This window comes from Mercenaria mercenaria, chromosome 10 (genome assembly GCF_021730395.1).
Source record: "Mercenaria mercenaria strain notata chromosome 10, MADL_Memer_1, whole genome shotgun sequence".
Lineage (NCBI taxonomy): Eukaryota > Metazoa > Mollusca > Bivalvia > Venerida > Veneridae > Mercenaria > Mercenaria mercenaria.
This window is the reverse complement of record NC_069370.1, coordinates 24486664-24510000: the sequence shown is the minus strand read 5'-3', so window position 1 is coordinate 24510000 and position 23337 is coordinate 24486664. Positions and strand designations below refer to the sequence as shown.

The 23337-nt window shown below is 35.3% G+C and overlaps 1 protein-coding gene across 1 annotated transcript in view; it reads right to left on the bottom strand.

Moving 5' to 3' along the window:
• LOC123560878 (transient receptor potential cation channel subfamily M member-like 2) overlaps positions 1-23337 on the bottom strand; it is an 84012-nt gene that overhangs the window by 16556 nt on the left and 44119 nt on the right. The window contains exons 23-29 of the mRNA XM_053516828.1: positions 19164-19418; positions 18666-18840; positions 17697-17853; positions 10737-10942; positions 7998-8124; positions 6357-6525; positions 3172-3289 (exon numbers count right to left, since the gene is read on the bottom strand). Coding sequence (XP_053372803.1) covers positions 3172-3289; positions 6357-6525; positions 7998-8124; positions 10737-10942; positions 17697-17853; positions 18666-18840; positions 19164-19418 — 1207 coding nt within the window. The remainder of the gene's footprint in view (positions 1-3171; positions 3290-6356; positions 6526-7997; positions 8125-10736; positions 10943-17696; positions 17854-18665; positions 18841-19163; positions 19419-23337) is intronic.

Genomic DNA, 23337 nt, shown 5'->3' with positions numbered 1-23337 from the left:
AAACACTGAAACCACTATTATGAAAACCTGAAATGTGTGAGGAATGAACAAGTTTAAGTTTTCACCAATGTAATTTCACAGTTTTAAATTTTCATTATCCTAGTTTCATTACGTTCAGTTTTCTTCATCTCAGTAAGATATTCTCACTATTTCATCCACTTGGTATCATTATATACACTAAATGTTTGACCATTACACACTGGTGCACCTGCTCATTGTCATTGTATGCTCAAATATTACTTGTTGACAATGCAAGACTAAGTAAACTTGTCTACAAACTGGGATGTAAGCAGGGCTGGTGGATGTTATAGATTTTTTTCTTTGGGGGATAGGCTAGGGGCCTGAGGCAGTAGGAAGGTGTGTGAGCAGGAGGAGGGAGAAGAGTTAATTGGCACTCTCAGCACACAAAAACATTATGTCCTCTACAATTTATGCAATCATTTTTTGTAAGATTAACAGACTGTGAACTGCGCATATTTCATATCAAAACAAACCATGCAAAGTTGAATGTGATCAAACATCAAACGTGTTACAAACAAGATGAGGGTAACACAATAATTACCTTCTGAAATCCATTTGAAAAATAAGAATTAAAAATAAGATATAAATGATGAACATTATTTTATAATAAAAGAGAAATTTAGAAACAGCGCTTTTGAAATTTTCCATTATGCACATTAAGGAAACACAGATCATACCCCTGCTAGCCTACTTTTCCATGAGTTGGAATCATTAGAACAAGAGGACCATGATGGTCCTGAGTCGCTCACCTCTTCCCACATGACCCAGTTTTGAGTATGACGTCGTTTTTTCTATTATTTGACATAGTGACCTAGCTTTTGAGCTCATGTGACCCAGTTTTGAACTTGACCTAGATATTATCAAGATAAAAATTCTGACCAATTTTCATGAAGATCCATTGAAAAATATGGTCTCTAGAGAGGTCACAAGGTTTTTCTATTATTTGACCTATTGACCTAGTTTTCGAAGGTACGTGACCCTGTTTTGAATTTTACCTAGATATCATCAAGGTGAACATTCTCACTAATTTTCATGAAGATCTCATGAAAAATATGGCCTCTAGAGAGCTCACAAGGTTTTTCTATTTTTATACCTACTGGCCTAGTTTTTGACCGCACGTGACCCAGTTTCGAAACTGACCTAGATATCATCAAGGTGAACATTCAGATCAGTTTTCATGAAGATCCATTGAAAAGTATGGCCTCTAGAGAGGTCAAAAGATTTTTTTAATTTTAGACCTACTGACCTAGTTTTTGACCGCAGTTGACCCAGTTTCAAACTTGACCTAGATATCATCAAGATGAACATCCAGACCAACTTTCATACAGATCCCATGAAAAGTATGGCCTCTAAAGAGGTCACAAGGTTTTTTCATTATTTGACCTACTGACCTACTTTTTGACTGCACGTGACCCACTTTCGAACTTGACCTAGATATCATCAAGATGAACATTCTGACCAATTTTTATGGAGATCCATACACAAGTATAGCCTCTAGAGAGGTCACAAGCTTTTTCTATTTTTAGACCTACTGACTAGTTTTTGACCGCACATGACCCTGCTTCAAACTTGACCTAGATATCATCAAGATAAACATTCTGACCAACTTTCATACAGATCCCATGAAAAATATGGCCTTTAGAGTGGTCACAAGGTTTTTCTATTATTTGACCTACTGACCTAGTTTTTGACGGCTCGTGACCCACTTTCAAACCTGACCTTGATATCATCAAGATGAACATTCAGACCAACTTTCATACAGATCCCATGAAAAATATGGCCTCTAGAGAGGTCACAATGTTTTTCTATTATTTGACCTACTGACCTAGTTTTTGATGGCACATGACCCACCTTCGAACTTGACCTAGATATCATCAAGATGAACATTCTGACCAATTTTCATGAAGATCTCATGAAATTTATGGCCTCTAGAGAGGTCACAAGGTTTTTCTATTTTTAGACCTACTGACCTAGTTTTTGACCGCACGTGACCCAGTTTCAAACTTGACCTAGATATCATCAAGGTGAACATTCAGACCAACTTTCATACAGATCCCATGAAAAATACGGCCTCTAGAAAGGTCACAAGGTTTTTCTATTATTTGACCTACTGACCTAGTTTTTGAAGGCATGTGACCCAGTTTCAAACTTGACTTAGATATCATCAAGGTTAACGTTCTGACCAATTTTCATGAAGATCCATTGAAAATTATGGCCTCTAGAGTGGTCACAAGGTTTTTCTATTTTTAGACCTACTGACCTAGTTTTTGAAGCACGTGACCCAGTTTCGAACTTGACCTAGAAATCATCAAGGTAAACATTCTGACCAATTTTCATGAAGATCCATTGAAAATTATGGCCTCTAGAGTGGTCACAAGGTTTTTCTATTTTTAGACCTACTGACCTACTTTTTGGCCGCACGTGACCCAGTTTCGAACTTGACCTAGAATTTACCAAGATGAACATTCTGACCCATTTTCATAAAGATCCCATGAAAACTGTGACCTCTAGAGATGTCACAAGGAAAACTTTACGCACGCACCGACGACGGACGCTGCGCGATCACAAAAGCTCACCTTGTCACTTCGTGACAGGTGAGCTAAAAATCATAGTAGAGGGTCATCACAGGATTATTATAAATTTTGAGGGATATTATTTTCAATTTGGGCAAGAAATTGAAAACTAGCCTTTTAAAGATTCCACTACATACATATAGGAAAAAGTAACCATCCCCCTGGCTGCCATGTTTCTTGACGAATTTGGAATAATTTGAACTGAAAGAACATAATTATTTCAAAGCTTCTGCAGGAAATAAACTCAAAATTGGTTGAGCAATTTTAGAGATGTCATTTAAATTAGTTTTTTTTCACTATGGCAGATCATATGTGCAACCAAGCTGAACAGTTTGAATAACTCTGTTAGAGGAACATCCATGCCAACTTTCTTCAACCTCCAATGAATGTTTTCTGAAGAGAAGGCATTGGAAGGAGAAGTGTGGACAGACTTCATGACTGTGTAGGTATGCAAGACAAGTAATTAAAAAGTTATCAGAGGTTATTGTCTGTGATAAAACGATAAAACAGCCCTCTCCGGCACTTATATCTTGTCTATTAAAAATCTTTAATAATTTTGAAATTTATTGAATTTTACCTTCTAATCTCTGTTCTTCCCAATTATACAGCGTGGGTGGAACACTAGCATCACTGGCAACTCTTCCCTCATGAAGCACCTTCATAATCCATTTTAGAGAGTCATGGGTCATCTCCATCTATAATGTAAAGAGGTCATGCATGTATAATTTTATTGTAAACTGAAATCTGTAATAAACCTAAAAATTGTCAAAGGTGCTTGAATCCCAAAACAGGGAGCAACCTTAATCTTTATCACCGGAGTAAAGTACCCTATGTTTACAGAGTTTAATCAATACCAGGTTCATGCAAAAGCTATAAATAAAATTCCTCTCCTTAGACAGAATATAACTACTTACGTCTATAGGACACTGGTACGAAAGACCGGTGGTTACTTTGAACTTCACACTTCAGATATAATGCTTAATATATATACAAATAATAGGAAAGTGTGAAGTTTGAAGTCTGAAATGTTAAGTCTGAAGTTCGAAGTGTGAAGTGTGAAGTCTGAAGATTAAAGTGTGAAGTCTGAAGTGTGAAATTTGAAGTGTCAAGTCTGAAGTTTGAAGTCTTTTTCGGGCATTTTTTTCTATTTTTAAAACAACCTGGAATTTCCGTGAAAGGACGTAATAAAGTATAATGATTATGGCTGCGTTACTTTTGACTCCAGCGGCATAATTTGAATGAATATAGTGGAGTATAATATACTGTAAGAGAAGAAATATTAAAAAGGTTTTCCTTTATAATTCCATATAAAAGTACTGTCTCTTGGATGGGATCAATTTTGAATCTAGTGGCATAGTCTGAATACCTCTAATATTAGAGAACTGCTGGGTAATGCCACACACCATATATCTAATTTCTAGGCCTTTCTGTTTTTCACATGAAGGTTTTTAAACATATTTTTCCTTTCACTTACTATGGCAACCACATATCTGCATTGAATGGAATTGTTTTAGCATTTTTCATGTGCATCACCCATGTATCATTCCCAATATGAGATCCCAATAGTTTTTCTCAAGAAGATTTTGAATGGACGGACAACACACAGTGAATTTCCACTTATTTTTCGAATATCAACAAGTGATTAAATCTAAACTCGAGAAGTTGTTTATTTTCCTAGAACATTTAAATTGTACACAATCAATAATTCTTAAAACTCAAATAAGAAATGGCGTACACATCTATGCCAATACACAATAGGCAGATGACGTCAAGTCACGTGATGTTTAATCTATTAAGTGCAAAGTGTGCAGTCTGAAGTCTGAATTGTGAAGAATGAAGTAGGAAGTGAGAAGTATTAAGTATGAAGTTTGAGTGTGAAGTTCGAAGTAAGAAGTGTGAAGTTTGAAGTGTGAAGTATTAAGTATGAAGTTTGAAGTATGAAGTGTGAAGTTTGAAGTCTGAAGTGTGAAGTCACCACCAGTCTTTCGTACACTGGTGCCCCCAATTCCTGTAGATAATTTCCTGACTTAAGGTGAAATAACTGTAAAATATATGTAACATAAACTTTAAAGCACTTAATGTGTATTTTTTTATTAAATCAAGGACCATAATTTTGGTCCGGTTGAGTGAAATCTCTAACTGAAAACCAGGTGCACAACTTGCAATACAACAATCCTCTAATGTTCAATCACACTAAGTCAAATACTTTTTTAGATACTTTTATGCATTTAATGCAGATTTTTTTACTAAGTCAAGGGCCATAACTCTGGTCTTGCAGTGAAATCAAAAACAAAACTCAGATGCACAAAGTCACATGCTGAGTAATATTCCTACATGGTTTCATGACTCTTAGGTCAAGTATTTTAAGATATATGCAACACAAACTTTTAAGCCTTAATGTGTATTTTTCGCTAAGTCAAGGACCATAACTCTGGTCTGGCTAAGTGAAATGCCAAACAGAACACCGGGTGCACAACTTCACATGTTATTTAATTATCCTCTAATATTTTATGACTCTAAGTCAAATACCTTCTGAGATACATGTGATACAAACTTTTATGCTCTTTACACATATTTTTGACTAAATCAAGGGCCAAAAGTTTCGTTTGTCTGACAGAAATCCAAATCACAACCCCAGGTGCACAACTTCACAAACTGAATAATAATTCATTATGTTTCATAAATCTATGTGTGACACAAACTTTTTTTCTTGCATATTTTTACTAAGTATAGGGCCATAACTCTGGCCTTGCTGTGTGAAATCCCAGTTAAACACCAGATGCACAACTTCTCAATGCATGACACTCCTGTAAGGTTTGATGACTCTTGGTCAAATACCTTTTGAGATATGCATAACACAAATTAGAATGGATTGGCAGACAAGGGCAACTCAAGTGCTCCCCCAAAAGATTGGAGAGAGAGAGAGAAAGAGAGGGGCACAAAAACAAATATAAAGTAAAGTGGAAATTATAGAGGGCACAAGGTTGCATGCATATGAAAGTAGTACACCCAGCATGCTTTATGTGAAGAAATCACTACAAGTTTTTACTTTTAGTTCTGATGGCCCCTAAAACCTGCCAAGCAAAACCACTCAGGTCCACAGATAAATGTCCAAAACACTACATGGGATGTTTAAACTTTGTAATACATTTGATGATATAACATAAAACAAAGGTTGTAGAAGGTAACTACAGTACAAAAGATCTCTGAATGGTAAAGATGATACCACAGTAATAAGAGATGTTGAAGTTATAGTTGTTCACAACATTTGTCAATGTATAGTATGATATACCACAGTCTAAGATTGTAATGGTATATAAATCATACATAAAGCTCTTAATGTTTTGATACCCTACAAGATGCCTAGATGTTATATATATGTATGATATCATCTAGTTCCTAATGGTAAAGATAACCCACGTACATAAGAGATTGCTTTAGATGTTATAAAATATTGTATGATATAACATAATAAGATTGTCTGAATGTTATATATAATATCCACAGTACATAAGAGATTGTCTAATGGTTAATTGTTGATATCCACTACATAAGAGATTGCTCTTGAATGGTTATATAGTATGATATACCACAGTACATAAGAGATTGCTCTAGAATGGTTATATAAATATTGTATGATATACCACAGTACATAAGAGATTGCTCTTGAATGGTTATATAGTATGATATACCACAGTACATAAGAGATTGCTCTTGAATGATTATATTGTTTAATATACTATGAAATAATAAGCTCCATACACTTTTTTCCAGAGATTCTAATCTTGTCTCAAGTTTGGGTGGCATTTTCACAATCACACTAGATGGTGATACAGGTGTAATAGGCGTCACTTGTTGTACATTGTCTGCCTGGGACAACTGCTGCTGCTGTTCCTGTAGATCATCTATACGATTGGTGAGCTCTCTTAGGCTGTAAGTAAACAAGTAATATCCCTTCACAGTGACTACAGTCAACAATATTTCTTTCACTTTACCATGAATTCAAAATTCAAACCATATATGTAGAAGTTTAAGACTGCATGTAGTCAATAAAATACTTAAAATATTGTACCTACCAAATGTGACCCAGACCTTTGACCTAGATCTGTTGTCTGAGTCTTTCACATATTTTGTGGTATTAAGGGAATGTATCTGCTTAGATATTTAAATATCCATCAAAACATAAAAGTTACAGGAAGTTCATGAGAAATGATGTGAATCTACAACCTTGGTATGTCTGGGACAACACATTTACATGCCATGCTGAATATTTGGTGCCAAGTTATCTGACCATTCATCCATGCATAAAAAAGTTATAAAACAAGAGCTGTCACTAATGGTGACAAATGTCCCTGCAGCGCCTTGATCTTTGACCTGGTGACCTTGACCTTTGACCTGGTGACCCCAAAGTCAATAGGGGTTGTGTACTCAATAAGTACTATCAGTATGTGAAGGTTGAAGGTCCTGGGTGCAGTGGTTCGCGAGTAAAGTGCCTTCATGCAAAAAATTAACATTGGCCCCTGTGACCTTGACCTTTGATTTGGTGACCCCAAAGTCAGTAAGGGTCGTACACTTAATAAGTACTATCAGCATGTGAAGTTTTAAGGTCCTGGGTGCAGTGGTTCGCGAATAAAGAGCCTTCATGCAAAAAGTTAACATTGGCCCCTGTGACCTTGACCTTTGACCTGGTGATCCCAAAGTCAGTAGGAGTTGTGTACTCAATAAATACTATCAGCAAGTGAAGTTTGAGGGTCCTGGGTGCAGTGGTTCGCGAGTAAAGAGCCTTCATGCAAAAAGTTAACATTGGCCCCTGTGACCTTGACCTTTGACCTGGTGACCCCAAGTCAGTAGGGGGTGTACTCAATAAGTACTACCAGCAAGTGCAGTTTGAAGGTCCTGGGTGCAGTGGTTCGCGAGTAAAGTGCCTTCATGCAAAAAGTTAACATTAGTGTGTCGAACAGACGGACATTCGTGTGACGAACGGACAGACAGTTGAAAACTAATATGCCTCCCTTCCGGGGCATAAAAAAAATGAAAAAATGTCTTAAGATTTTTGATGTTGCCAATTGACCACTGACACAATGGTCTTAGTCTGGCATGTGATACAGCAACATTTCATTATGAATAATTGTGCAAAGCTATGAATATCCAAAAGTACAAAAGTGTCCTTTAATTTTTGACCTCCAAGTGTCACCTTGACATCTGAACTTTGGATCTGGGACTTGCACATAACACATCGTCTTGCCAAGGCGGTAAATTGTGGCAAGATGTATCAAAATGCCTATATGAATGACAAATTTCATAATTTTTTTGACACAACTAAAAACAAGCTTACACAAACAGGGGTAACGCTGCAAGCCCTTGTATACAAAATCTGACAAGACAGAACTAAACTGTACTTACAGTATATTTGTATCATTCACTTTATATTCCATACTTTCAAAGTCTTTGAGTTCTGTTTTCTGATGAAATGCATCGGCTATCACATTTTCCCATTGTACCAACTCGCGTTCATTCTTGAACTTACGGCCTAAAAATATGTAAAAACATTTAGATATAATGAGCTAGTCTGATTGTCCATAAAAATATATTGCACCTAGATTTACTGTAAGGTTTATTGTACTAGTGCAGCACTATTTTAGCACCAATGTGAAAGTCAGCTATTTTTTATTTATAAGCATAGTCTAGATTAATTGCGGCCCCAACAATTAGTTTTTAATAGCACACATCAAATGTGAAGAATATACAGGAAACACTAAGATTAACAGAAATTCAGGTAAATAGACTGAAAACAATTTTTCTTACAAAATTATGTTGGTGACAAATGTTAATGTTTAAAGTTCCCTACAGATATTACCGGTATGTCCCTTTATTTAATTGTTTGCAGCTTTTGTACACAAGATAAATGTTCATGGTTTAATTAATATTTCTCATACTTGTATCAGACGGTATAATGTAGATGAATATAATGAATATATTGTATGACTATGTAATAAAATTGACATGTATACAGTAATAAACTGCTTTCTTTGAACAACACATTGTCCTATTTTCAAAATTCAATTAAAGATGTGAGTAAAGAAAATCCTAATAAAATTTTGAAATTATTTTCTCTATCAAGACACATCTAATCTTTCAATATCAATTTGCACTTAATCCACACTGTCTAAACAGAAGGTACAAGAATTCATTTTTCAGTCTATAGGGAGGTACTCATATTCATTTTTCAGTCAAAACAAAAGGTACTGTTATTGATTTTTCAGTATAAACAGAAGGTACTAAATTTTATGTACATAATTAACATTGAGGTTATTAATTGGCATTTTAGTGACTAGTGCTGCACTATAATTAGTACTGAGCAAATATAACACCACTTACAGTAATTTACAAAACACTGGAACTTTTAAAAATTTTCTTTCTTACTGTATTTAAATACTGAAGAAGACTATTTGCAAAGCAAAATTAACCTAGATATCAAGGGGTGTTCCAGAATTGCATGGGTTTTTATTATGATTCAGAAACCAGTTTTTACCCTAACATTACTCAATTTCAGTATCTTTTTTTTTGGTGTTGTTTATAAGCAGATTATCAATTCCTTTGCATCTGTCCTCCAAACAATGATTTTATTCAATGCCATTTTACTTCAAGTGAGCTTACCATGGCCACAAAATGCTAATAAAGCATATTTTATACATTATTTTATTTTCCAAGATATAGTGATATTTGACAGGATGTTCAAACTGAACCAAGGATGTTCTATTTGCATGAACAGGATATACATTTATAATGATGAATGTACGTAATAGCTCCATCCCTCGGAGTTCTGACTTACTAACAATAAAGGAAACATCACAATCATGTTTGTTGTTGTCATATGAAGTGTATAAACAAATAATTAGACCAATAATTTCAGGCATTTATTTATCAATTTCAAAACCAAGGTAAATCTGGGATTAACAGATTATAAATTTGTGGATTGCTGACTCTGAATTGTGCATCTGATACGACAGGATCATCACTGACAATCCACGCCACTAACATACAAGGGAAATGGTCTTTAATAATTAATGACAAAATGCATGAGGGAGTTACAGTTCTTGATTATCACTAATGATAAAAAAGCACCGCAATGTGGAGCAATATACGCCCGAAGGTATGACCTTTGACCCCTAAGTGTGACCTTGAAGTGAGCCATCCAAAACATGCGCTCTGCATGTCGTTTCGATGTGGTTAAGATTTGTGCCAAGTTTCTTTAAATTCTTCAAGGGGTTTAACAGTTACAGAACGGACATAAAATTGCTTTAACCCTTAAGTGTGACCTTGACCTTGAAGCAAGCCATCCAAAACATGCGGTCTGCACATCATCTTGATGTGGTCAACAATTGTTTCAAGTTTCTTCAAAATCCTTCAAGGGGTTCAAAGTTACAGAGCAGACACGAAATTGCTAATGGATGAACAGACAGACACTGTCGGGCATATAATAAACAGGTGAATCAGACTGAAAAGCTATAACTCTTATAGCAATTTCCAGAAAGAGGACCTATACAAAAATTACAAAGAAAATCCAATTTTTCAAGTACAAAAAGGGTCTATATTCTTACAAAATGCAAAAGGGAGTTATGGCTCTTGGCCTTATTACTCACCTATGGATGGTAAAAAACATGTGGAAGGTTTCAAAGCTATAAATATTATAGTTTTCAGGTAAAATTTGATCTAAGAGGTATGTCTGAGTGAAATAGCTCTCTTTTATTTTAATCTCAGTATTCTTCAAACTGTCCTTGAACTGAACTGAATGAAATTTGGGATCTGAATGTTTTCTCATTACGGCAAACAAATGTACCAGGTCATTTCAAATCCTTTCAGGGGGTAAAATGATATGGCACACATACAGTTTTGTGACATACTGACGGATAACTGGACAAAATTATGTCTCCTACAAAAATATATGCAACTTAAGAAAATTTATTCTGGATCACCCCTTGTGACTACTGCAATATCACTGGCATTCATCGCAGATATCTTTCTTTCAGTGTTTCACACTGATAACTAAAATCATTGCATTTTATCATGTACCTGTCAAAACTGCCAATGACAATAAACTTGTAAGTAAAATTAAAACGCAATTGTAACTGTTTAACTTACGGAAATCATCCTCATTATCGCTTGAATTTGAGGTAGATTTTCCACAGCAGCAGCAAGACAATACAAACTTAATAAGCAGATATATGTGGGAGAAAAATATGAGAGGCGGGCACAGCACAGGTCGAGTGTAATACTCGTATATCAAAGAATAACGCTGGAAAAACCAATGCTTGTCTGTATTGTCCTGTACCAAAGTAAACGTGTAACTGAAGATAAACAAAAACAAGTAAAAGGTAAGCACAAACAATAGTAAAGCGTAAGCATGAACTAAAAACATAATGTCCTTAAATAGAGTATACTTGGTTACATACGGTTAAGTGTACAAACACATGATAAAAGTGTACAACTGTTAGAAAAAACAATAGTTTTGCAGGATTGTCTGAGCATTTAAAATGCAAAATGATAACTCTTCCATATTTTCTCATAAACCTTATATTGAATGTAGTAAAACATCATAATTACAACACTACAATACAAATTTGGACAAAAGCTTATGTTTTCTAACAAATCATGCAAAACAAGTCCCCAACATGGACCATACCCTTGAAGAATTTTTTATTAAGCATGTATAAGGCATTTACAAACAGAATTCTAACCTGTTACAATATACCGGGTACACCTGTAACAGCAAATCAACTTTAGTTCTAAAATACTCTTCTAATAAGAGGACATTGTCAATTTCCTCAATTTTGATGAATTCAAGGGTCAAAACTCTGAAGTTACTGATCTGATCTGGCTCTTTCTCAAACTAGACCTAGATTCTGTTGAGATACACATTTTGTGTAAGTTCTGAGAAAATATACTGTAATAATTTTCTCTAATTCAAGGGTCTTAATTTTAGAGATAATATTCCAAAACTGCCTAGTTATCAAACTTGACCTAGATGTATGTCTGGCATCAAAGAAAAATCACCTTAGTTAAATACAAACAATTTTGAACTAGTCAATGGACTTAACTCTGGAGATACTGGTCCTTATTGGCTGATGACCAAACTTTTACAGAGATATACACTTTGTATAATTATGTTTGGTTTAGTTCTATGAAAAAATAATTACACACCAATTTTGAACAATTCAAGGGCCACAACTTTAAAGATACTAGTCATATCTTGGTGGTTATCAAATCAGAATTAGATTTTATAGCTATACATCTTCTGTATAAATACAGTTGACATAAAAGAAAATTTGCACTAGTTATAGAGCCCCGACACTGTATATTTTGGCAATTTTGATCAATTTAAGTGTCTTAACTCTGGGGTTACTAGTCTGAACTGGCATGTTATCAAACTTGACCTACATTATGTAGAGGTGTACGCTTTGCATAAGTATGATTTAGTTCTGAGGAAAAATAGAGACATGCTTCAATGTGGCAGAACGTACTGACATGCAAAACTGTCACAAAATTTCTAGGTTTAATAGGGGCATAATTTTGACAAAATAAAAGTTAGAGTTCAAGTAATTTGCCACATAAGGTCACCTTATGATTTTAAAGACTTGTATGAAGTATGAAAGCTTTCGGTCAAGCAGATTTGTAGAAACCTGTTTAAGAAAAAGCTAAGTTTTAAATCTAACTCTGTTTGGCAGGGCTGCATTCATCTATAACTTTATAAAGTTTTAAAGTTAAATCAAGTCTATCACTATTATCATCCAGTTACATTTTCTGCACAGGATCAAAAAGATGGATGGATGGGCCAAACTGATTCCAACATTTCCATAAAGAGGTTTGTTTGAAGAGAAATAAACAAATATGAGGTTCAAGCCACTGTACATAACAATGCCGAAAACAAAAAGCTGAATAAGTAAATAAATGGACTAGGGTCTAAACTCTAAATAATTCTGACAAGCATTATTATTTTTCTGCATGTTTAAAATTACAGAAAGTGATGACGTTATGTCATTTTGAACAAATAAAATAGAATAATGCCTGGGCCTGTTAATCATACAACAAATAAGTGGAAATCTTTTAGATGTGCATTCATAAAACAATTTTTCTACATTTCTAATGACTTAATATAGCTCCATAAGATGTAAGGAAATCAACTTAACATTTTTGGATTTCTGTAGTCATGAACAAATATCTCATTTTATCTGACCTAATTAGATCAAGTATTGAAGTTTTATGAAAATCTTCATGACAGAATTTTTATACATGAAAAGGTAATTAAAATTGTGATTTTCCCATTAAGAAAACTTGCTTAAGGTCCAAAATTTTTAAATCAGTCTTTCAATAAAATACATGCTTATATCATTCTTATATGACATCTTGCTTTGAAAAATCAGGTTTAACTAAAGTTCTACACTGTCGGTAAAAACTAATCTAAACCTCCAGAACTACCTTACCTAGTAACTAAATGTTGAATTAAAAGCACAATGTACTGTAACAATTTCTAGCTAAAACTAGAGGCACTGCTACTGGTGATTAATACCCCAATATGTCACTTTGATACAGAGAAAATAAAATATGTGATCATAACTTTATACCCTATATGTTTGACCTTGACCTTGGTCTAAATGACCTGGGCTGTGCAGTCTGCATCTCGTCTTGATGAGTTTGACAGCTGATGCTAGTTTTATAAAAATCCTTCCAGCAGAAACTGTTAAGAAGATATGGAGCAGACATAAATTTAAGCTATTTGATCCTTGACCTCTTAAGTGTCACCTTGGCCTTGAACCAAGTGACCTGGGTTGTGCTTTCTGCATGTCTAGATGAGGTTAACAGTTGATGCTTATTTTAAGAAATTTATTCAAGTAGTTTAGAAGGTATGATGTGGACAAGCACTTAAACATGACCTCTAAATGTGATACTGACCTTGGGTCATGTGCTCTGCATGCTGTCTTGATGAAGTAAATAACTGACGCTAGTTTTATAAAAAACCTTCTAAGTGGTTTAGACAATATGGAGCCATTTTTTTACACAATGTTCAGCTATATGATCTGCAAGTGCGATCTTGACCTTAGATCTAGTGACCTAGGTTGTGCACTCTGCATGTCATCTTGATGAGGCATATAACTGATGTTAGTTTTATGAAAATCTTCCAAGATATTGAGCAGACACTATTTTAAGTTATTTCACTTTAAAGTGTGACCCTGAGCTTGAACCTATTGACCTTGGTTGAGTGCTCTGCACATCTTCTTGATGAAGTTAATAAACGATGCAAGTTATTGAAATCCTTCCCAGCTGTTAAAGATATTGAGAGAATATACATTACTGACTGACATGCATTTCTCCAATACAACCCTCATATACTTTGTATATTTTACCTCAATATAAAAAACCATTCAATACAAAGTTTTTTATCTTTCAGGAAAATTCTACCCATTTTTTATACCAGGTCCATGTCAAGAGTTCACAGATGTTGTTAGATACAGCAGACATGTCTATGTCATGGGTTCACAGACATAGGTGAAATACAGTGGACAGGGCTATGTCAAGGGTTCACAGACATAGGTGAGATACAGTGGACAGGGCTATGTCAAGGGTTCACAGACATTGTGAGATACAGCAGACAGGTCTATGTCAAGGGTTCACAGCTATTGTGAGATACAGCAGAAAGTTTATGTCAAGGGTTCACAGACATTATGAGATACAGCAGACGGGTCTATATCTACGGTTCACAGCTATTGTGAGACACAACCAACAGTGCTATGTCAAGGATTCACAGCCATTGTGAGATGTGAGATAAAGCCTACATGTCTAAGTTAAAATTTATGTGAAGAGCTCTCAGCCATTGTGAGGTACAGCATACAGGTCTATGTCAAGGATTCACAGACATTATGAGATATAGCAGAAAGGTCTATGTCAAGGGTTCACAGCCATTGTGAGGTACAGCAGACAGGTCTAGGTCAAGGGTTCACAGTCATAGTGAGGTACAGCAGATAGGTCTATGTCAAGGGTTCACAGACACAGGTGAGATACAGTGGACAGGGCTATGTCAAGGGTTCACAGACACAGGTGAGATACAGTGGACAGGGCTATGTCAAGGGTTCACAGACATAGGTGAGATACAGTGGACAGGGCTATGTCGAAAGATCATAGATGTTGTGAGATACAGTTGACAGGTCTATGTCAAGTGTTCACAGACATTATGAGATATAGCAGACAGGTCTACATCAAGGGTTCACAGCCATTGTGAGGTACAGAAGACAGGTCTATGTCAAGTGTTCACAGACATTGTGAGATACAATTGACTGGTCTATGACAAGAGTTCACAGCCATTGTGAGATACAGTGGACAGGGCTACGTCAAAGGTTCACAGTCATTGTGAGATACAGCAGACAGGTCTATGTCAAGGGTTCACTGCTATTCTAAGATATAGTGGACAGGGCTATGTCAAGGGTTTACAAACATTATGAGATACAGCAGACAGGTCTATGTCAATGGTTCACAGCTATTGTGAGATGCAGCAGAAAAGGTCTATGTCAAGTGCTCACAGCTATTATGAGATACAATGGACAGGGCTATGCCAAGGGTTCACAGCCATTATGAGATACACAGCAGACAAATCTGTATCAAGGGTTCACAGCTATTGTGAGACACAACCAACAATGCTATGTCAAAAGTTCAAAGACATTGTGAGATACAGTAGACAGGGCTATGTCAAGAGTTCACAGACATTGTGAGATACAGTAGACAGGGCTATGTCAAGAGTTCACAGACATTGTGAGATACAGTAGACAGGGCTATGTCAAAAGTTCACAGACATTGTGAGATACAGTAGACAGGGCTATGTCAAGAGTTCACAGACATTGTGAGATACAGTAGACAGGGCTATGTCAAGAGTTCACAGACATTGTGAGAAACAGGAACCAGATCTATATAAAGAGCTCACAGTCATTGTGAGGTACAGCTGACAGAGCTATCAAAGAGTTCACAGGAGCTTGTGTCAGAGATACACTTATAATGCTTTGCAACAACACTGTTACGGTAATAGGGCCTGATAGATTTTCTTTTCTATGCCAGTTTTCTTTTACTTTTCTGTAACTCCTGTAATTTTCATAGTACCAAAATATCTGGGTACCATAAGTAATGACTTTCTACATCATGCAGCTTTTAATAAGCTGACAAGATGCTCCTTACTCAATAAGTAGTGTTATATATTTGATACAATTTTATCAAAATCTTTCAAGAAGTTTGAAGGACTTTAGGACCTATCATTACCATAACCTTCCTAAGTTTTCAAACTCAATTTCTGGGTATGAAATACTAAATCTATCTTGTATAACACATAGGCACAGACTGAAGCACACAACATACAAGTCTACCTTTATTTTCTCCTAAACTTACTAACGCTTTTATGACGGATTCTTCTTTTACAAGACCGTGTTTTGATGCAACACTGAACTACACCTTTTAGGTGCACTGACACAGTAAATGGGGGAACTATAGGGGAGCGGCTGCAATAGTTTACTATAAAGTTAAATCTCATGAATTTCCAAATGGCATCTGTATTCTGTTGTGTAAGCTCGAATGTGTAACTGAAACAAAAATCAGAAATTACTGCACATCGAGATGCCGAGATCTACTACAAACATGTTCTATCAATGTTGAAATAGACAAATATACCAGTACGACTACCATCTTTTGTTGTTTGTATTTCTAGAGAAAGACTTTACAAGCTGAAACAATTTGGAAAGTTATGAATTATTTTCAATATTGATGCTGCAGCCACATGAATGTGTGCATAAAGAATTCGGACCCTTATGCAGCCTTTCCTGAACTTTATGCCTTTTGTGATGTACAAGCAGGCTTCTTGGTACATACTGCCAGCTCAAACAATATATGCCTAATACCGCTTGGACTCAGTTAATAACTACATAAAATATATTACTAGCTTCGACAATACATGCCTAAATGTTGCTGTGATAACATAAAAGGCTGCTGAGGCTTGTGAAATAAATATTGCTTGTGTACAAGTGAAGGTTATGCTCTTGATACTGCCAAGAAAAACTTGCTGTATATAGTAAACTGATTAACTACACAATATTTGCCTCAATACTAAGTTAAATGCTAAGTCATAAAAGGCTTGTGTTGACAACATTTGCTTCATACTGGCCAGTACAAATTTTTTTTGACCAATGTCGCATTTGTTTCATTTGATTGGTTTATGAACTCAGCCGAGGCATCAGAACTTTTACAAAGCTGTGGACACGGACATGAATACAATGCCAGAACAACTATGATAGTTCTCCATATACTTCATGAAATCAAGCCAAAAAGGAAATACATTTAATTTTTATCATTTCATCTTTTGGGGAGGCAATTTAGATTTTTATAAAATACTTTGAAATATATATTTCTAACAGAGATCAAGCTTCATATATAAGAACTCTATGTTGCTTAAACAAACTTCTAACAGTGTATAGGACATGGAAATGTCATAATATATTGATGAAATGAGATCACCTTTAATTACTGCAGGATCAAGTGAGAAAATTTGCTAAAATTGTAAGCTATTTGAAGCAGTACCACTCCAACATCCCTGGTTGGAAAGACAACCAAACAGTAAATGGAGATAAAAATTTCTTCAGGGATTAACGATTATATAATGTGACACTGGCACAACCAAAATTGGATGTTCAAGCTGACTTAAGTTTGCAGGGAATCTATCCAGAAAATCAAAGCAAGAGTAAAACAGCATCTAACCTTTAAGTTGATATGACATGGATGATGATAAGGAAAACATTTGTGTAAGTCTAAAAAATCCACTTAGCAACTCTGAAGTTAGAAAGTAAACTTTTTACATGACACTGTAAGTGAAGAAAGGGCATACTTCATGAAATTTTGGTTGAAGAGTATAAAGAGCAACAATTAGCTTTAAAGCAAGACAAACTTTTGTGACAGTTGGGATATGATAAAGCCAATATTGCTTTATCTCTATGTGGAGACACTGTCAATTAATCCACATTTACAGCATTATATGATGATCTGAAAGCTACTGAGAAGTGTTCTATATAAGCATACCTGAACATTGCAATCAGCAGGTTGAGGAGTAGAACATTAGCCAGGAGCATGTACACACCCATCAGAATTGGTACAACAACCTTCCCTGTGTCTGTTGGACAGCGTGGTTGAGTGCCATTTATCCACAACATTTCATCATATGTACAATCTGGAGATCCTGTAAACCAACAGTTATTTTTTTGTTTTATAAACAACTAAACTTTTACCCAGCAATGAAAGTTCCCAACTTGAGTATGTTTACCTTGCCACAGCACACATATTAGATGGAGCAAAAACAAAAAAGCCAACTACATCAGTCCATTCACATGTCCGTCCATCCATCAAGGTAAGTCCTTCATGATTGACAGACGGACAGACAAACAGGGGAACAAAATAAAATTAAATCCATTAAGTAATAAAAGAGACTGAGTGGCTGTGCATCAAAACTTTAACCTGCATTTCTAAGTAAAAAGGCAGCATTAAATAATGAAGCCAGAGTTGTGGCCCTTCAATCATATAATCCCAGTAATGATGAGGAACAACTGTTCTAAGTTTTAATCAAGTCCATTAAGAAATAACAGATGCAATTACGAACCTGAATAATTCTATGAAAACATGCATATCATGTCTTGAGAAGTAGCTCTTTGAACATAAAGTGTTTCTGCAATATCTAATTCTAATAAGTGCAGTATTTAATGCAATATTCTCAAAAACTGACAAATATCTCCTTCCCCTGTCAGACAGCTATAGATTTTTCATTCAACTCTGTCCCTTCTAAAACCTTGTTTCACACAAGCAGATATACAAGAAGTTTATATGCTCATTATCAACTCTTTATTGAGATCATGTTGCTAAAATCATTTGTGTAATCAACACAGCTTCAACAAATTTATTTCACACTTAAATTTCCGACAAACAAAATACTCATAAGCCTAAAATTAAGTGTGAAATTAGGTGTCAGAGTAACCTACAAAAGTGATAAAAATATACCTTCAATTTCCTCCAGGAAGAGTTCACCATAGATGTTCCAGTATGACTTTCTTATAACATCTATTGTTGTGCTCCATCTCAATGGAGAGTTAGGGAAGAGAATGGAATGTGAAGCAATAGCATACGATACCACAAACACCATCAGAATAACTAGGAAATACATCAAATCTTGTACCTGAAAGTAAAGTCAGTTTGTTTTGTTTCGTTTAAAGTAACACTAGCAGCCTAAGTCAAGTACAGTCCAGCTAGAGATATGAGCCTAAAAGAATTTATTCCCTCAGTACAAGCTGGCCAGCAAGACTGCATGTGGGCCACATCATGCTACAAATGATGTACAAACAGTGGATTTTGTTGCAGATTAATTTTACAGGTTTATTCTTCTTTGTTTAAATAGGGAAACCAATTGGACTGTATCAAAATTTCAACATCAGGGGAAGTTAGTGAATATGTAAAACTTCATTTTATCTCTTCATCAAAGAAAGTAAATTAAATATTTACCATTCGACCAATCATCACAAGCTTTGGCCCAAGCTCCTTATGAACAGAGAATATATGCAGCAGACGGAGAAAAAATGAAACAAAATTCAGTGCAAGGAACACACGCGCTGCTTCAAAAGTGTCTGCACCAGGCAGAAAGCGGAGAATCATTCCAACTATAAACAATCCTATTGTTATAATGTCAACAATGTTCCACGTATCTGTGATGTAACTTTGTAGTTTGGCAGCTAAGGAATTTGATGCTGTTGTAGCAACCTGCAAATAAAAACACACATTAGAAATAATTTTCCAACTTTTGAACAGGACCCATTTACCGGTATGTACTAAACTTCTTAAAGCTATTGACTTACTGAAAGATGTGACATGTAATACTATTTCATTCTATGAAGTTTTAATCTATGCATCTTTTTGTTCGAACCATTATTCTGAAAACACAAATATCTAACTTACAACTACTAATTTCATATAATAACTATATGTAGATACGCCCTTATTGCGTTGAACCCTCGAACTACTAATTTCAGCAATTTATATATACATTCATTTATATTAGCTATTTTGACTACTCAAAAGCGAAAAGCAATAATAAAATAAGAATAACATAAGGTCGACTACAACTCATTCTGTTAGTAAATATACTGAGGCAGTCAGCTCTCCTTGACAGGCTGTATTATGTTACGTTTACACAACAAAACACAATTTCTTTTTTCACGCTATAATTCACATTTTAAATATCAAAAAAAAAGAGGGCCATGATAGCCCTAAATCACTCATCTGAGTCACATTACTCTTTGTGACAATGTGAAGGTCACTAAAACGAAATTTAAGTATACTAAGCTCAAATGTAACTCAGCTGAAAAATCTTCAAGGTGTTGTTAATCAAAAGTCACCCAGTGTAACTTTATTTCAAATCAAAAATTGTGTTAGCTCAAAACAAAACATACTATTGTTTACAGACTTACCCTAAGCCCTCTTTACACAAGGGAAACAGTCTGTTTATAGAGTGAAACTGCCAAGTGAACACCCTTTGACAATCATAATCCTGTTCATGTTATACCAGTGCAACAGAAAAGTAAGCTATGTTACCTGCTATACAGTATACATTATTTTAAAAGGCCTGAGATTGTTTTCTTTGATTTTATCATATTTCTAGATATTTTTCCCATACTTTGATGCATATTTATGGGTAGCAGAGATCATTCTCTTTCCAGCAATAGCTTTCTCAACATATTTTAAATTGTGAAATTCTGTGGATTTTAACATTTAAAAAAAAAATGCCTGTTTGCTGATAAATTTCACCATAACAAGAACTCGTAGAACATGAAATGCCCCCCTTGATGCATTCAGTAATTGCACAAGGAACAGAAATTATTTGGTCATTTTGCACTGGATGTTTGATGTACTGACCTCAAATCAATAATTATGGGTCATTTACCAATCATAAGTAAACTCTGTATCAAATGTGATCATTTCTCCAGTTATCAGGAAATAAAAAGTTCTATTGTTCTGGGTCAATGTGATCCTACTGTCCTCTAACTCGATAGGGGTCATCTGTTGGTCATGATCAACATCCCAATTAAGTTTTGTGATCCTAGACCCAAGCATTCTCAAGTTATAGTCCGGAAACTGTGTAATTGTTCCGGGGAACTGTGTCTTTGCCCTCTGACCGACTGACCTCGAAACCAATAGGGGTCTTCAGCTGGCCATGACCATCCTCTCTATCAACTTTCATGATCCTTGGTCCAAGCGTTCTTCAGTTATCATCCCAAAACCGTTTAACTGTTTCAGGTCACTGTGACCTTGACCTTTGAGCAACTAATCTCAAAATCAATAGGGATCATCTGCTGGTCATGACCAAACAGCCTATCAATTTTCGTGATCCTAGACCCAAGTGTTCTTCAGTTATCATTCGGAAACTGTTTAACTGTTCCAGGTCACTGTGACCATGACCTTTAAGCATCTGACCTACAAATTAATAGGGGTCATTTGCCGGTCATGACCAACCTCCCTATCAAATTTCATGATCCTAGGTCCAAGCATTCTTGAATTATCATCCGCAAACCAATTGGTCTACGGACAGCCAGACATAGCGACATCTGCAAAACATTATACCCAACCTTCTTTGAAGAGGTGACCAAACAATGAAGGACGATCAATTTAAGATGGATGCCAGATCCTACATCTATAAAATGCAGCTCTACCTGAACCTTTGGTTCAGATGGGCTAGAAAAAGAAAATTAGATTTAAATTGAATTATAGTTTGTTTTTAACTCAAAACCACACAATTGTAACATATACAGGCAACTGCCCTGTGAGTTGGTCAAATTGTAGTCTGCTATATGAACCTTTAAAAGACAGCATTAACTATGAAGTATTCAAGAATGGTCTTTTAGTGTATTAGGTCTCAAGTATGTTTAATAACTAAATAACTCTTAACTATAAAAGTTACAACAGTAGACAATACAATAATTAAGTACAACAGTAGACAATACAATAATGTAAAAGCACAAAAATTCTATAAAGTAAGGAAGGAAAAAAGCAAATTGTTTCTATCAGAAGACTGCAGTGAAGGCTCTATACTGCTCACCTGAGTTTCACAACTCAAACTGGAACATATATGGAAACAAGCCCTAAACCAAAGCAATCACGTCTGCTTGAACAGTTTTGTAAAGGGACATCCTAGGATGAATTTCATTCAGTTACATTAATATCAGGCCAGCTGTTTCTCTCATTAGGAATTTCATAGCTCAGTATATTCTGAGAAAATAAGTTACTACTAATGTTGACCATTTTTTATAAATCAATATGGAGGTAACAATTCTGTAAGAAGAGAGAAGTGAAATTAATCAGTCTTCCAGACACTATTATTCTTAAGTGGCCACTATAAACATATAGCAAAAACAAGAGCTGTCCGTAAGACAGCCAAGCTCGACTATTCGAAATATTGTCACAGAAGCAGGAAATTATTACCCAAAATGTTAAATATCAAAAGAGTTTTAAGTTCGAAAGGGGACATAATTTGACCAAAATACATATCAGAGTTATGGGACTTGATGTTATCAACTAGTTTTATAACCCCGAAGAAACATGTTAAGTTTCAATTCAATATCTGCATTAGTTTTGGGGATAGTAACTTGCATGTTAAACTTTAACCAGAATTTTCTAAGTCCAAAAGGGGGCATTATTTGCTCAAAATACATGTTAAGAGTTATGGAACTTGACCCAGTGAGGTTGGTAATTGACCTTGAAAAAGAATAAATAAGTTTCAAAGCTATATGCCTTTTGGTAATAGCTGTATGTACTTGCACGCAAAACTTTAACCAGGATTTTCTAAGTCCAAAAGGGGGCATAATTTGCCCAAAATACATGTCAGAGTTATGGGACTTGGTGCTATCAACTAGTTTTATAACCCCTAAGACACATGTGAAGTTTCAATTTAATATCTGTAGTAGTTTTGGAGATAGTTACTTGCATGTAAAACTTTAACCAGAATTTTCTAAGTCCAAAAGGGGGTATAATTTGCCCAAAATACGTGTAAGAGTTATGGGACTTGACCCAGTGAGGTAGGTAATTGACCTAGAAAAAGAAAAAATAAGTTTCAAATCTATATGCCTTTTAATAATAGCTGTATGTACTTGCACGCAAAACTTTAACCAGAATTTTCTAAGTCCAAAAGGGGGCATAATTTGGCCAAAATACATGTCAGAGTTATGGGGCTTGACCCAGTGAGGTAGGTAATTGATCTAGAAAAAGAAAAAATAAGTTTCAAATCTATATGCCTTTTAGTAATAGCTGTATGTACTTGAACGCAAAACTTTAACCAGAATTTTCTAAGTCCAAAAGGGGGCATAATTTGGCCAAAATGAAGGTCAGAGTTATGGGACTTGGTGCTATCAACTAGTTTTATAACCCCGAAGACACATGTGAAGTTTCAATTCAATATCTGCATTAGTTTTGGAGATAGTAACTTGCATGTAAAACTTTAACCAGAATTTTCTAAGTCCAAAAGGGGGCATAATTTGCTCAAAATACATGTCAGAGTTATGGGACTTGACCCAGTGAGGTAGGTAATTGACTTTGAAAAAGAATAAATAAGTTTCAAAGCTATATGCCTTTTGGTAATAGCTGTATGTACTTGCACGCAAAACTTTAACCAGGATTTTCTAAGTCCAAA